Source organism: Dermochelys coriacea, chromosome 21 (assembly GCF_009764565.3).
Source record: "Dermochelys coriacea isolate rDerCor1 chromosome 21, rDerCor1.pri.v4, whole genome shotgun sequence".
In the NCBI taxonomy this organism is placed as follows: Eukaryota; Metazoa; Chordata; order Testudines; family Dermochelyidae; genus Dermochelys; species Dermochelys coriacea.
The window spans coordinates 18,415,446-18,432,152 of record NC_050088.1 but is presented as its reverse complement, the minus strand read 5'-3'; the positions used below and the strand labels follow the sequence as shown (position 1 = coordinate 18,432,152).

At 42.5% G+C, this 16,707-nt stretch overlaps 1 protein-coding gene across 6 annotated transcripts in view; it reads right to left on the bottom strand.

Moving 5' to 3' along the window:
- Positions 1-719: 719 nt before the first annotated feature.
- The window catches only part of IPO9 (importin 9), a 167,120-nt gene continuing 151,132 nt past the window's right edge, over positions 720-16,707 (bottom strand). For 5 of the 6 annotated variants that reach the window (XM_038379590.2, XM_038379586.2, XM_043500707.1 and 2 more), the window contains 4 exons: positions 15,090-15,209; positions 11,344-11,445; positions 9,847-9,923; positions 720-1,845 (listed from right to left, as the gene is read on the bottom strand). In XM_038379590.2, coding sequence (XP_038235518.1) covers positions 1,735-1,845; positions 9,847-9,923; positions 11,344-11,445; positions 15,090-15,209 — 410 coding nt within the window. In that variant the 3' untranslated portion in view covers positions 720-1,734. Of the gene's footprint in view, positions 1,846-9,846; positions 9,924-11,343; positions 11,446-15,089; positions 15,210-16,707 lie in introns of those variants that run through there. The other variant, XR_005289802.2, reaches the window with a different exon arrangement.

Below are 16,707 nucleotides of genomic sequence, written 5' to 3'. Positions count from 1 at the left end.
TGTTAAACTCTGAGAAAGCAAGCTTGGCATACAAGTCAGAGTTTGTAGAAGACATCCTACTGCATCTCATAGCATTTAACTCTTTCAAATCCATTCACATTCAATGACAGATTGTGTTGGCCCTATTTCCATCATTGCTTCAGGAAGTTGGGGGCAGTCATGTTGCCTTTTTAAATATTATGTTTGAAAATAAAACTAACCACTAACAACCCCCAGACCTGGGGCACCAGCTTTCCCTGGGTTACTAAAAAGGAGAGTTAATTTGTTACTTCAGCTGAGGAAGAGAGAAGAGCCACATCCTAAATTAGACCAGCAAGGGTTGAGGTCACACAAGCTTTGTGAGGAGCTGTGGAGAGAAGTACAGCCTTGTATTCTTTGTTCCCCCCCGCTTTAAAATTTAAAAGACCAACACTGGCACATATATAGTGAGCTATTTGGCATGCTTGCTTGTAAGGAAGGTTTGCAGAGGCAGTTTGAAAGCACATTATTACTCCCTGAAAAGTTACCAGATGGACCCTACAGGAAAGGGGGTTTTAGTGGTTCTCATTCTGCCTAAAAGGAAATGGAAGCTGCAGAGTCAGTTACAGGGTTCCCCTCCTGCCCAGAATACTATAGTAATAGTCTCTAGGGTACAGTTAAAGGAGAAGTTTTAAAGGGTAAATACATATAAAATGTAATGATTTCCTTCTAGAAATCTGTTTTAAAAGAAAATACCAGTGTATATTTTAATAGTTTTATTTTAATTTTCCCCCAAAAGGGAACAAAAGGCAAAGAGGTGTTGTGAGATACATCACTCTGTACTTACGGATATTTTATTTTATCACCCTATAAAAATACACATACTAATTTGTGGATTATAGCTTACCCACTTCATACAAGTCTCAGGAGTGTGAAGGAAGCAAAGTATTTCACTGTTTTTATGGAGTAAACTGTTTTTATGGAGTAAAGAGGAAGTTAAATACACTTTTTTTTTTGTAAAAAATTATGGTTGTTTGTGTTCAGTAAAACCAGTCTTCAGTAGCCACATTCCACAAGAACTGAGATTTAAGTGGTAGCTTCCTTTGAGCATGTGCATGCAAAAGCTTTAGCAAAGAACTGATGCAATGTTAGAGAGACTAGATAGAAGCCCCCTCCCACAGTACGAAACAAGATGTTCATTTAATTTATTATTTCAGCTTCCCATCCAAATTCTTGTAAACAGATTCCATACCATTTAGGCATCTCTTTGATAAAAGTGTCTATAGTTCTATAAAAAAAGTCACATGGTAAGATGAAGATATTTACCCTGTATGTGTTATGCAAGTGCGAAGAGGGACAAAACTTCCAAAGTCTCAAAACACATCCAAGCAACCTACAAAATACCTGATTCCTTCCTCGTTCTGTCCAACTGTGTTGGGTGAAACTCAGTTACGTGCCTCTTCAGAGCAAATATAAAGTTTATTTTTAAAAATATTTAAGGACACATTATTTTAAGGACCTCCTGGAAAGTTTTTTTTGTGGTAAACGAAAGTGTTCCCTTGGTGAGAGCAGAGTGCAAAGCTCAGTCTTTGGAGCTTTCTCAATCATCCTTCCCTTAACAGAGTCATGATAAGACAAGGCTCAATACTTCGTGATGAGGAAGATCACATCTGTAACAACAGGTGAACACTGGAAAAAGTTTCATGTTTAATCACAAAACATGGAATAAGCCAGAAAAATATTGTCCAGATATGATCAATATGGTCTCTGCACGGTTCATATGCCAATGGCCTCAAGCACTCTTCTCTCGTTCTCATTGAGATGGTCTGAGAACATTGCATAGCAAGGCTGCTGTGCAAACTGACACAGGAAATCAGTGAGATAGGCCTAGGAGGAAGATGACAAGGGACCAAGTTAACATCTTTCAATACATCTATCATTGCTTAACTTTGGGCGTTAAAGATTGCATAACATGAGAAAAGAAAGTGAAATGCAGCTCAAATGCAGAGTGGAGGGGAAGGGGCACTGCTCAGCAAACAGGACAGGCCATGCTGCATTAGGCTTCAAAGTACATGTCAAACAGGCAGGCCAAGTGCAGCCTCCAGGCCAAATGTGGTTCCAGAGTACTAGCCAAGGTGTAGCCCAGAGACCACAGAGTCAGTCAGATCATTCGCTCAAGACTGAGAATTGTGTATCTCTGTGGGTAGCTCTGCAGTGGAGATAACTGCTGCTACAATCTGTTCCCTAGATTCAAAGGTAGATCTTTTCTATCAGATTACCCACTCCATCTCCCAGCCAACCCATAACTATCCTCTCTAGCAGAAAGTATTTTGTCAACACTAGTTCTAAAAGTTACAAATGACAAAGCTTCCATCTTTTCCTGACAGACTATTCCACAACTTAATACACCTCAGTCCAGAAACTTTCCTCTTAAATATTTGCCTAGTTTCCCCTTAATGAAAATTTCAAGTTGTTCTTCATCCCCCACCAGCATCCCAGAAGGGAGGAGAAAGCAGGCTGATGCAGAGGGCTGAGGAATAGGGGGAGGAAACATGGTGAAAGGGAGTTACAACAGGAGACAGAGGATGGAGAAAAAAGCAGAGGCAAAGAGGACAATAGCTGGAAGGGGAAATGCAGTGGATACAGAACCTGGTGGGGGAGGCAGCAGAAGAGGAGGGGGATAGGATAGGGGTAGGTATGAGCACAGAACTAGCGTTGGAGGAGGTGCAGGGGCAAAAAAGTACACTCCCTCTGTTGAGCCTGGAGGAAACTGGGACTCCTCAATCTATATTTTTCTTTGCTCACGGCAAATAGTTGTAAAACCCATTGGCCAAGTGCGTGTCATCCTCCTGTCATGGCAGAGTCACACAGAGGATGGCAGCACACTACTGCTATTAGTTACTCTATTAGCAGAGTTTCTATGGTATGGATCTAAAGGTCAAAACTCTGCTAATGATCCAAGTGGGGATCAATACAGTTCCATGTGATGGAATTTGTTTCCTTTTATTTTATTTTATTTTTTAAGTTCAGAAATTACCTTCAAAAAACATTAAAAGAACATTAAGGTTGAAAAGTCATACTCAAAAGTCAGGAAATGCCAGAATTAAGGATTCCTATGCAGCCTCAACTCAGTCCCCTTGTGCTTTTGCAGCAATCTCAATGTTAAATTCTCTGAACTTTTTTTAAAAGCTCTGTTGAGAGCTGCACATACCAAAACAGGGATGGGCTACGGCCTGCAGGCCGGATCTGGCCCATCAGGCCTTTGAATCCGGCCCATGGGATTGCCACCCCTGTGGCACCGCAGGCCCCGCACTGCTCCCGGAAGTGGCCAGCACCAGGTCCCTGTAGCCCCTGGTGGCGGGAAGGGAGCAGAGGGCTCCGCGTGCTGCCCTCGCTTGCAGGCACTGTACCCCACCGCTTCCATTGGCCAGGAATGGGGAACCATGGCAAATGGGAGCTTCGGGGGAGGTACCCACAGGTGAGGGCAATGCACAGAGCCCTCTGCCTCCCCTCCCCCAGGGGCTGCAGGGACATGGTGCTGGCCACTTCCAGAAGCGGGGTGAGGCCAGAGCAGACAGGGAGCCTGCCTTAGCTGTGCTGTGTGCCACTGCCACCCCAGAGCTGCTCCAGATAAGCGGCACCGGGCCGGAGCCCACACCCCTCCTGCATCCCAACCCCCTCCCCTGAGCCCCCTCATACACCCCACACTCCTTCTGTGCCCCAACTGCTTGCCCTGAGCCCTTTCCTGCACCCCAACCCTACATTCATGGCCCTGCATACAATTTCCCCATCCCGATATGGCTCTCGGGCCAAAAAGTTTGCCCACCCCTGTACTAGAACTTCTGTTTTTTTTTTAAACTAGGAATTTACACAGAAAAGAACCATAAAAAAGAATAGGAGTACTTGTGGCACCTTAGAGACTAACAAATTTATTAGAGCATAAGCTTTCGTGAGCTACAGCTCACTTCATCGGATGCATTTGGTGGAAAAAACAGAGGAGAGATTTATATACACACACACAGAGAACATGAACAGTGTGTATGATAAACCCATTGTTTCATGTTCTCTGTGTGTGTGTATATAAATCTCTCCTATGTTTTTTCCACCAAATGCATCCGATGAAGTGAGCTGTAGCTCACGAAAGCTTATGCTCTAATAAATTTGTTAGTCTCTAAGGTGCCACAAGTACTCCTTTTCTTTTTGCGAATACAGACTAACACGGCTGCTACTCTGAAACCTGTCATAAAAAAGAATGTTAAGTGATGAATTTAAGCACTAAATATTCAGGAAATGCCTGAAACTTAGGTTTCCTGTATAGCTTTAATTTTGACCCCTTTCATATATACATTTTGACAAGTCATTAACACAGTTGAATAATATTTTTTTTCAGGGGAACTCAGCATCATTCAGTGCACAGGATGGAGGATGCTTAGAGAATGATGCAGTTGTTCAATATCCTTTCATTCTCTTGGCTCAGCATAAAGCCCCATGCCTTATTTATGCTGCAACATCCAAACACTGCACTAATTAAGCAAACCTGGCCTTTTCTGGTAATAAAGATGAAATATCACAGACTCGAATCTCTCCGGTCTTCCATGAGTAGGGCCCTACCAAATTCATGGTCCATTTTGGTCAATTTAACGGTCATAGGATTTTAAAAATCATAAATTTCATGATTTCAGCTATTTAAATCTGAGATTTCACAGTGCTGTAATAGCAAAAAGAAAAAGGAGTACTTGTGGCACCTTAGAGACTAATAAATTTATTTGAGCATAAGGTTTCGTGAGCTACAGCTCACTTCATCGGATGCATTTGCACGAGTGTTGTAATTGTAAGGTCCCTGTCCCAAAAAGGAGCTGTGGGGGCGGGGAGGGGGGGCGGTTGCAAGGTTGTTGTAGGGGGGGTTGCGGTACTGCTACCCTTACTTCTGCGTTGTTGCTGTGGCGACACTGCCTTCAGAGCTGAGCACGGAAAGAGGCGGCTGCTGGCCAGTATCCCAGCTCTGAAGGAAGAGCCGCCACCAGCAGCAGCACAGAAGTATGGATGGCATGGTTTGGTATTGCCATCCTTACTTCTGCACTGCTACCTGCAAAGCTGGGCCCTCAGTCAGCAGCCGCCACCCTCCAGATGCCCAGCTCTGAAGGCAGCAACGCAGACATAAGGGTGGCAATACCGCAACCCCCCTAAAATAACCTTGCGACCCCGACCCACCCAGCAATTCCCTTTTGAGTCAGGACGCCCAGTTTGAAAAATGCTGGTCTCCCCTGTGAAATCTGTATAATATAGGGTAAAAACACTCAAAAGACCAGATTTCATGGTCCATGATGTGTTTTTCCTGGCCATGAATTTGGTAGGGCCCTATCCATGAGTTTTCTAGGATAATCACTGATGGCTCAGATATCTCCTCTATCAGCTCCTTGAGTATTCTAGGATGAATTTTATCAGGCCCTGCCAACTCAAACGTAAGAACGACCATACTGGTTCAGACCAAAGGTCCATCTAGCCCAGTATTCGATCTTCTGACAGTGGCCAATAGCAGCTGCTTCAGAGGGAATGAACAGAACAGGTAATCATCAAGTGATCCATTCCCTGTCACACCCTAGCTTCTGAGAGGCTAGGGACACCATCCCTGCCCATCCTGGCTAATAGCCATTGATGGACCTATCCTCCATGAATTTATCTAGCTCTTTTTTGAACCCTGTTATAGTCTTGGCCTTCACAACATCCTCTGGAAAAGAGTTCCAAAAATGGACTATACATTGTGTGTAGAAATACTTCCTTTTGTTTCGTTTGTTTTAAATCTGCTGCCTACTACCTTCATTTGGTGACCCCTACTTCTTGTGTTCTGAGGAGTAAATAACACTTTCTCCACACCATTCATGTTTATAGACCTCTATCATATCCCCCCTTAGTTGTCTGAAAAATCCCAGTCTTATTAATCTCTCCTGATATGGAACCTGTTCCATACCCTATGCATTTTTGTTGCACTTTCTATACTTTTACAATTCCAATACATCTTCTTTGAGATGGGGTGACCACATCTGCACATAGTATTGAAGATGTGGCTGTACCATGGATTTATATATAGGCAATATGATATTTTCTGTCTTGACTTGAAGACATCTAACTTGTCTAAGTAATTTTTAACTTGTTCTTTTCCTATTTTAGCCTCAAATCCTACCTCATTTTCACTGGTGTTTGATCAGATCACTTCCAATCTTCTTGGTGAAAACAAACAAAAAGGGCATGCAACACTTCTGCCATTTCTACATTTTCTGTTATTGTCTTCCCCTTCCCCCGCTCCATTGAGCCTACCCTCACCTTGGTCTTCCTCTTGCTTCTCCTGTATTTGTGGAATGTTTTCTGTTACCCTTTCTTTCGCTAGCTAGTTTAATCTCATTTTGTGCCTTAGCCTTTCTAATTCTGTCCCTACATACTTGTGGTTTTTTATATTCATCCTAAGTAATTTGACCTACTTTTAACTTTTTGTAGAATTGTGAGTTTCAAATCATTGAAGATCTTCTGTTTAAGCCAGAGTGGTCTCTTGTCACACTTCCTATCTTTCCTATGCGGTGGGACAGTTTGCTTTCGTACCCTTAATCTCTTTGAAAAAGTTGTCAATTCTCTCCCATTGTTCTCCCCCTTAGGCTTGCTTCCCATGGGATCTTACCTAGCAGCTCCCTGAGTTCGATACTCCCTGAGTATTTTTTCTTGAAATCCATTTTCTTTATTCTGCTGTTTTCCCTCCTTCCATTCCTTAGAATCCTGAACTCTTATTTCATGATCACTTTCACCCAAGCTGCCTTCCACTTTAAAATTCTGAACCAGTTCCTCCCTATTGGTCAAAATCAAATCAAGATCAGCCTCTCCCCTGGTTGCATTCTTCAGCTTCTGAAATCAAATACTGTCTCCAGTGCATTCCAAGAACTTGTTGGATAATCTGTGCCCTGATGTATTATTTTCCCAAGAGATGTCTGGGTAGCTGAAGTCCCTCACCAATACCAAGTCTTGTATTTTGGATGATTTTGTTAGTTGTTTAAAAAAAAAAAAATCTTCGTGCACCTCTTCTTCCTTGATAGGTGATCTATAGTAGACCTTTAATATAACATTCCTTTTTTTTTTTAAAACATCTTTTATCCTTACCCATAGACTTCCAACAAGTCTGTCTACTATTTCCACCTCAACCTCAAATTTACTTAAAAGATTCTCTTGGTGACTGGGGGGAGAGGGGAAGGAAGGGAGGTGTGATTCTGTGGGTGCCTTTACTGGGCATAAAGCCTTACACCTCCGTTCCTGGTAAAGTGGTTGAAATGATAATTAAAAATAGAATAAAACATTTGGAATATCATGCTATTGTAGGGTCTAATCAGCACAGTTTCTGCAAAGGAAGATTGTGCCTCACTAATTTATTACAATTCTCTAAGCATGTCAATAGGTTAATGGATGAAAGAACTAGTTGCCAGGAGGAACTGCAATTTGATAATAGAGGACTCTCCTCCAATCTAGAAGACAAAGGTTTAACTAAATTCAATGGCTGGAAATTTAAGCTGGAAAAATTCAGACTAGAAACAAGGCACAAATATTTAACAGTGAGGGTAATTATCCATTGAAACAACTTACCTAGGGTTGTGGTCAGAACTTAATTTGTGCTGGGGCTCAGCCATGACACCTCTTCTGTCAGTGGCGTGCGAGGCATGACCTCATACGTACAATGCTTGCAAGGTCACACTGTGCGTGAGCCCAGGGATCTTTTTTTTTTTTTAAAACAAATTAAACACTGGTTGTGGTGGGTTTCAGAGTAGCAGCCGTGTTAGTCTGTATTCGCAAAAAGAAAAGCAGTACTTGTGGCACCTTAGAGACTAACAAATTTATTAGAGCATAAGCTTTCGTGAGCTACAGCTAACATGCATCCGATGAAGTGAGCTGTAGCTCACGAAAGCTTATGCTCTAATAAATTTGTTAGTCTCTGAGGTGCCACAAGTCCTGCTTTTCTTTCTGATATTCTTGTTAACTGCTGAAATTAGCCTACCTTGCTTGTCACCATGAAAGGTTTTCCTCCTTTCCCCCCCTGCTGCTGGTGATGGCTTATCTTAAGTGATCTCTCTCCTTACAGTGTGTATGATAAACCCATTGTTTCATGTTCTCTGTGTGTGTATATAAATCTCTCCTGTTTTTTCCACCAAATGCATCCGATGAAGTGAGCTGTAGCTCACAAAAGTTTATGCTCAAATAAATTTGTTAGTCTCTAAGGTGCCACAAGTACTGCTTTTCTTTTTGGTTGTGAGGATTCTCCATAACTAAAAATGTTTTCAAAAAGTCATATTGTAGTTCAAACAGGAATTAATTCAGGGAAGTCCTGTGGCCTGTGTTATACAGGTCAGACTAGAAGATCACAAAAGTCCCTTTGTACTTTAGAATCTATGAATCTATTTATTTAAACTTTTGACAGGTCTTTGATAAGCCTAACAGGCTATTAAAGAATCTAGCAGTTGGGGCAAGAGGCAAAGTATTCTCATGAATCAAACAAATGTTAATAGCTAAGTGCCTCAAAGTTCCACACGAGGCCCAATGTTTAATATATCAAAGGGGGTGAGCACAGTGAGCTGGAAGAATTTGCAGATGACAGTTATTTAGGATAATTAAGTCAGAGAAAGCTAAGGACCTACAGAGGCACCTAACCAAGCTTCAGAATCACAAACTATGCCAGAATTAATGTTGCACATGTAGCCTTCATTCTAGCATTTTTTTTTTTAAACTCGAGCACTTGACTTTGCAAACTTAGCAACACTTAACATAGATTTTAAATCCACACTACTGTTTTTTTGTTTAGGATTCTGTTCTCCTCCAGATTTTTTGCATATTAGTTGCCGGAAAATTGGCAAACTTGGAAACTTGGCAAATTGCCAGTTTAGTACTCTTAATGTAATACCATACAAACCAGCTTTACATTTAATCTATTTGTTCCTTTTCCAAAAACCTTAGCCAATTATTGAAACGCTCAGAATCCACTAGCACAGACACTTAGTCTTAAATGCTACAAGGTTTATTCACGCAAACCCAATTTCTATCTTTCACATAAAAAAAATACATTTCTAAGTCATTGGTCATTTCTGCAGCAGAGATAAGTCATAGAAAGCACCTCTTTTTCTTAGCTTGTTTCTTTGACCGCATCACCCCTCTGAATTCCTCCACTGACTCCCCCTTCTCTATTGCATCAAATGTAAACTGCCAGTCTTCACTTTCAGGGATTTTATCCCCACCCTCATCTCTCAGTTGCAATCAAGCTGTGATTGCTTGCTTCCAGCTGATTCACGATGCCAGCCTCCATGGCCCACTGGTTAAATTTGCAAACAAATGCCTTGGTGTTTTATTCCAGGCTGCTTTCTCACCTGGGAGGCACTCCCCATATACATCTGCAAAGCTACCTCAGCCTCCTTCAAATCCCTCCTAAAGCCTCTCCTTTGCCCCGATAACAAAAAAAAAATTAAGTTATGCTGTTGATGTGCTGAGACCACTGCCCTCCATGCTGACCACTGTTTCCTCATGCTCCCCTGTCTGTAGCCATCTGTTGTCTCTGGTCTTATACTGGAAGCTCTTTGGAGAAGGGGGTGTCTTTTTGTTCTGTCTGCACAGCCCCTAGAACAATGGGTCCTGGGTCCGTGCCTGGTTACTATAGTAATACAAATAATAATAGTGATAATATGCATCCTCTGGCACTTAGAGAGCAATTCCAGTGAACTGAATAAAAATACAGAATGTATTCTCCTTTCAGTGCTCAGGGGGCTCTGCATTTTGTTACAGATACTATATAAGAAAGTAAAATATAATGAATAAGTAGAACAAACAGGCAACAGGTATCGGACGGCAAAACTCATTTTAATACATCACCTGTAGATCTATTTGATAAAGAGGGTCCTTTAATGCATCTGGATCATCCTCTTCATCATCATCATAGTAATCCTCATCTGGAAACACAAAAGCACAGGTGTTTATAGTGAAGGACAAGCTAGCTACTATTTCAGGATGCATCTCACTAGGCCCCTAACTCCAGGAGATCCACAGATTTTAACAGGGATCAGACGTGTCATTTTGGATAAAAATTCCATTTAAAAGAAACGAGCAACTTTTATTTTAAATGGGCTGAGGGTAGTGAAGAATGGCAGAATAAGGAGGGCCAGGAGCCTTTAGCCACTCACAGCTGAGACAAGACTCCAAGTAGCACAACACAGGTGTTTGTCATTCCTTTGCTCCAAACTGAGATATCCTTGTCTTACCAACTCAGCACCTGACACAAATACATCCTTTATTAGCTACATTTCATGCATTACAGTCACACAGGAAACACTTCCACTGAATATTGAGAGAAATCCCTCTCTTACTGAGACATGGTAATGTTGAAGAAAGTCTTCCTTGGGCTACAAAAGAACCTGGGTAAGTTTCCCTCTCATTAAGGCTACCTAAATGAATTTGTCTTGCCATGTTATCTGTGGCAGAGCCAATGCATCATGATAGAAGCATAGGAGACTGAAATCTGCCAGTGCAGCGAAACAATTTAAGTTGCCTTAGCTGTACTAAGATTCTCTCTTCAAATTATACACTACCTCTTCTCTTTAATCCTCCAGATCATATACCCATAGCTCCCTTTCCCTTTAAACACCTATCAATTACTTCAGGATCACACACAACTTCTCCCTACAAGAACACAGGATTTAGTTGGGAAATTTAGGTTCTATTCAGTTCTGACACTTTCATTTTGTGACTTCGGGCAAATATCTTCACCTCTGAGCCTCAGTTTTCCCATCTGTAAACCATATTTATACTGGCCTCATGACAGTGTTGTGAAGCCAAATTAGTATTTGAGACTCATTGAGCCCTGGTCTACGCTAGAAAATTAGATCAGCAAAACTATATTGCTCAGGGATGTGAAAAATCCACACCTGAGTGGCGCAGTTAAGCTGACCAAAGTCCCCGGGTAGACAGCGCTACATAGATAGAAGAATGCTTTTGTCAACTTAGTTACAGCCTCTTGGGGTGCTAGATTACCTATGTGGACGGGAGAATCCCTTCTGTCAGCATAGGTAGTGTCTACGCTGAAGCACTGCAGTGACGCAGCTATGCCACTGTAGCATTTTAAGTGTAGACAAACCCTGAGCCTCAAAAGATGCTGTGGTTTGATACCTTCTAGCCTATGAACATAGTCTCTGTTCTAGGATGTATTTTTTGCTCTTCCCTTTCTCCCACCAAACCCGTGTCTTCCATTCCAGGTGATTTCCCTGCCCTCCATACTATATACTAAGCAGCTGTCAGGAGAAATGCAACTTTCAGAGCTGCATGTTCTTTACCCAGTTTGATCTTTTGAACAGTGAATGTAACTGTTCTGCTTACCATATTTGTTTGTGGCAAGAATATCTGATAGAAGTTGTCCAGCTAAACCTTCATCTTCATCCTCTTCATCTTCCCGATCTTCCCACATATCACTGGAGTCATCTGTTGATAAAAAAAAAAAGCATCTTAAACCCAAATAGAAAATACCAGTTCGAGATGGATAACCAATAGACACAAAATATGCAGTCCCTCATTAAACAGCACAGGAGCAGAAATGACTTATGCTCACGAGTATGGCTCAGGGAAGCCAGTGTATTGGCATGCTTATATCTTTAAAGTTGATGGATAGGATTATAAATAGGGCCCTACCAAATTCATGGCAATGGAAAAAGCGTCATGGACAGTGAAATCTGCTCTCTGTGCATCAAATCTTGTCTTGTGTGTGCTTTTACTCGATACTTTACGGATTTCACAGGGGAGACCAGTGTTTCTCAAATTAGAGGTCTTGACACAAAAGGGAATTGCGGGGGGGGGGGTCACAAGGTTATTTGTGGGGGTTGCAGTATTGCCACCCTTACTTTTGCGTTGCTGCATTCAGAGCTGGGCGGCTGGAGAGCAGTGGCTGCTGACTGAGGGCCCAGCTTTGCAGACAACAGCACAGAAGTAAGGGTGGCAATAACATACCATGCCATACATATTTCTGTGCTGCTGCTGGTGGCGCCTCTTCCTTCAGAGTTGGGATCCTGGCCAGCAGCTGCTTCTCTCCAGCTGCCCAACTCTAAACGCAGCGCTGCCACCAGCAGCAGCTCATAAGTAAGGGTAGCAGTACTGCAACCCGCACCCCCACAATAACTTGTGATCTCCCCCATGTGATGCTCTGTGCCTCGGGGAGGAACACTCCGCACCCCCATGTTCATCCTTATAATATGACTGTGTGCTATCCAATGCAAAGTTTGTCACGTCGGGTGTCTTCAGATGGCTCATGATGCACAGAGCATTGTTGCAAAGAGTCCTGTGGCACCTTATAGACTAACAGACATATTGGAGCATAAGCTTTCGTGGGTGAATACCCACTTTGTCGGATGCATGTTGTTACAGTAATGTTATAGGTTGTAATTTCATGTATATAGTTATGAGGCTTCATCTCATAAATGTGTCCTCATGGCTTAAAACAAGCCCAGGCAAAATTCTCCAGGAACAGAGGCGTTTTGCTTTTATTTCATTTGACCAAATCTGACTTCTTGTGCTTTGACTTATAATCACTTACACTCTATCTTTTGTAGTTAATAAGTCTGTTTGTTTATTCTACCTGATGCAGTATGTTTGGTTTGAAGCGTGTCAGAGACTCCCCTTGGGATAACAAGCCTGGTACATATCAATTTCTTTGTTAAATTGACAAACTCATAAAAGCTTGCAGCTTCCAGTGGGCATAATGGGACACTGCAAGGTGGAGGTTCCTAGGGTTGTGATACTGGCTAGTGTCATTCGGTTGAACAACCCAAGCAACAGCTGGCTAAAAGTGCTCACTCATGTAGCTTAGATCAGCTTACATGCTAGAGGCTGTGCGTGAACAGCCTGGGAGTGGGGGTTCTCACAGCAGAGCAGAGTAAGGCTAGCTCCCAGAGTCGAGGATTGGCATGACCCAGCAGATCACAGGTCCAGATAACACCAGGGGAATATCAGACACCCCCCACTCCCTCCAAACTCCTTTTTGGGTCAAGACCCCTAGAATTACAATACTGTGAAATTTCAGATTTAAATAGCTGAAATCATTAAATTTATGATTTTTAAATCCTATGACTGTGAAATTGACCAAAACAGACCATGAATTTGGTAGGGCCCTAATTATAAATATAAACTCCTGCCAGAAAGTCAAACTCTCTATCCTGACACTGGTCTAACACCCAACAAAGACAAGGGTTACAACAGAAGTGCTAATGGACTATTATCCACAAGAAGGGGCAGTTATAATCAAGAAAGAGCATTGTACAGTCTCTGGTCAGAGCACTGGATTGCATGAAACTGGCCAAGGGGCAGGTACTATGAAATGGTATGGTGCCAAACCAGGGTGGAGACAGACTTGTTCACAAACAATCAGGAAAGCAGAATTTCTCTGGATGCCCAGCAGTGAGGAGGCAGCGACTCCCCCTGGCAGCAGCACTCTCGTGTCTCTGCAGCCCAGGGAAGGAGGAAGCCGCAGGATGGCTGGCTGCTAGCTGAGCTCCTCCTCTCCCCACTCCTATAGCTGCTGTGTCTCCTTCCCTGCTGCTGGAGTCCCACCACTGCTACTTGCTTTGCAGACTGCCCATGCAGGTGAGTCAGAGAGTGGCGGCAGAGGCAATATGTAGGACTCCGGCAGCCAGGAAGAAGAAGCAGCAGTTGTAGGGGTGGGGAGAGGAGCAGCTCAGCCAGTAGCCAGCCGCCCTGTTGCTTCCTCCCTCCCCAGGTTGCAGGGACACACAGATTATGAGGGGGGCGTACCCTTGCTTGTCTCCCCCTTGTGCACACCTCTGGTCCCTAGGCATTCCCAGTTAGGTTGGCCCCTAGAATTAGTGTCTTCAAATCTGAGGTGCAATCCTCTGAATTAAGGAAATGTGAGAATACCTCTTTTCCTGTTTCTTTCTAGGGTGGTCCTGTTCAGGGGTCCTCTTTCCTGTTCCTATTTCTACTTTCCTTGGTATGAGGAGCAGCAGACAGAAGCAAAAATACAGGACTGGAATGATACCCATCAGGAGCATTCAGCACCCATTCGGTACCTTGGTCTTATGTGCTGGCAGCCAGGGAAAAGGGTCAGAGCCAGTGTCTTAATGCCATTCTAAGATGGATTCTCAAGGTCCAGGCACTGATGCCAAGGGTTCTTTGGAAACCAACATTGAGGAAGCCCCGAGTCACCTGTTTTGGTGCCAATGGAAATGCACACTTTTCCACGGTAATGGGCTGTGTCAATCAGCTCCCACTTTGAGACAGATTAGAGCTGAACATGGTTTTGGGAACCAGTGTCTGGTCCAAAGGTTCCTCCCATTCCAGGGGACCAGGCTTAGGGGCAGGAAATGGGCCACAGAATAACAGACTTTAATGCCAGAAGGGACCTCTTAGGACAATCTAATCTGAACTCCTAAATAACACAGGCCAGAGAAATTCATCTGGTCATTTCTGCATCCAGCAAATACCTTCTGGCTGAGCAAGAGCTCAGTAATTTTGGGTGACCCGTGCAAATTCTGCCACCTCACTATTCACCCCCTTTTCCAGATCTTTATTAAAAACGAGTCTTAGCACAGAACCTTGAGGCCTGCTGCTGTTCACCTTGTGCCATGATGAGAGCTGACCATGTATTAGATCAAACACAATATTTTGTGCCTCGCCCTATAACTACCTAGTTTCTTTACCAACCTTGTAAGATGGACCTTGTCAATGGGCTTTTTGAAAGTTTAGATTATGTCAAAGCAGTTCCTCCTTTATCCACTACTTTGATACATTCAAAGAATTCTAACAGATTAGTGCAGCAGAACTTTCTTTTGGAGAAACTGTCTGGGTTAGACCTTATTCTGTAATCTTCCAGATCAGTTATTCTATTTTCAAAGATCATTTTGACCAGTTTACCAGGAACATATGTGAAGCTGACTGGTCTGTAATTTAACGAATCACCCTAGAGCTCTTTTTCAATATAGGTACAACATTTACTACCTTCCAATTCTCTAGTATAGTATAGTAGTTGTTTTTAATGAGATTGCATATTTTTGCTAGCAGCTCAGCTGCTCCATTCATTCTTCACCATCTAAAAGGAAAAAGCCACCCCTGTTTGGTACCTTGATTCCAGTCTGCAGCTGTTTGGCGAGATGCATTTGCTTCCATTGCGTTAGAAAGTTCATTTATTATTAATTTTAAGATTTTTACTAACAATGGAATGTTTGTCCAGCGTTCAGGATCTGTAAGACCAGAGGAAGGAATACATAAATAACTTTGCCTTTTAACAAACTAAATAAGAATCTTCAAAGCCACTAAAACAATCCTGTTTCAATACAGGCTGGAAATGTTCACTGACCAGAACTACACTTTTACATGAAAACGTTCTTCTCAGAGAGCTGCATTTAACTACCACTGTCAAGCAGATATTCTGGCACCATTGAACATATATATAAACAAGGCAAGTGTCAAATCCTCTGAACTAAGCAAACACTGAGGTGTAATTGTACGTTAGTGAGTTAAGCAAGGACAATCTGAAACTTCAACTAGTCAATTAGCAACCACACTGGGACTTTAAGGGTCCAAGACAAAACTAAAGATGATCATTGTTCATTAAATGACTGACAGACAAAAGATTGAAGCACTAGATTAAAGCTATTAGCCTTTCCAACTTCATTTTTTTTCTTTCCCTGTGGGCATTACTGGTGACAAACAGTTCCCATGTTGCTCATATGTTCACTCTTTTATATAAATCTCAGGTAGTGAATTCAAAAGACATATCAAACGGTCCTTGGAACAGGTTTCTTAAAGGTCACAAGAACTGTGTTCCACATTTATTTTTAAATGTTTAAATGTTTTAAATGTATAAATATTGCCGCGGTGGGAACTATGGCCTAGAAGCCAGGTTATGAAATACAGAGCCTTCCAGATCTAGATTACTAGTTCAAATCCAGTCAAGGTCAAATCACCAAAGTAATGAATTATTTGTATTGCAGTAATGCTTAGGGGCCCCAATCATGGATCAGGGCACCTGTGCAATAGGGATTGTACAGACACAACAAAAGTAGTAACTATAGTAACTCCATGCTTAACATTGTAGTTATGTTCCTGAAAAATACTACTTTAAGTAAAACAATGTTAAGCAAATCCAATTTCCCCATAAGAATTAATGTAAATGGGGGGGAGGGGGTTAGGTTCCAGGGACTTTTTTTTTTTGGGGCCAAAGACTGTATTTTTTATACATATACATACACACACACACATATATATATACACAGTATAAGTTTTACACAAAATGTAATACTGTACACAGCAATGATGATGATCATGAAGCTTGGCTGAGGTGGTGAAGTCAGAGGTTGGAAGAGGGTGGGATACTTCCCAGGGAAGGCCTTGCTGCTAAATGATGAACTAGTATTCAGCTGAGCCCTCTAGGGTTAACACATTGTTGTTAATGTAACCTCATACACTACAAGGTAGCACGAATAGAGGGAGTGGAGACAGCATGGCAGAGACACACTGTGTGTGTGTGTGTGTGTGTGTGTGTGTGTGTGTGTGTGGTGTGATGCATTGCCCCTTTAAGTACGCTGACACCACTCTAAGTACGCTGCCTTTTTAAGTAGATCAGCAAGTTGAGACAGCAGCTGCTGCAAGCTCCCTCAGTTAGAATCATAGAATATCAGGGTTGGAAGGGACCCCAGAAGGTCATCTAGTCCAACCCCCTGCTCAAAGCAGGACCAA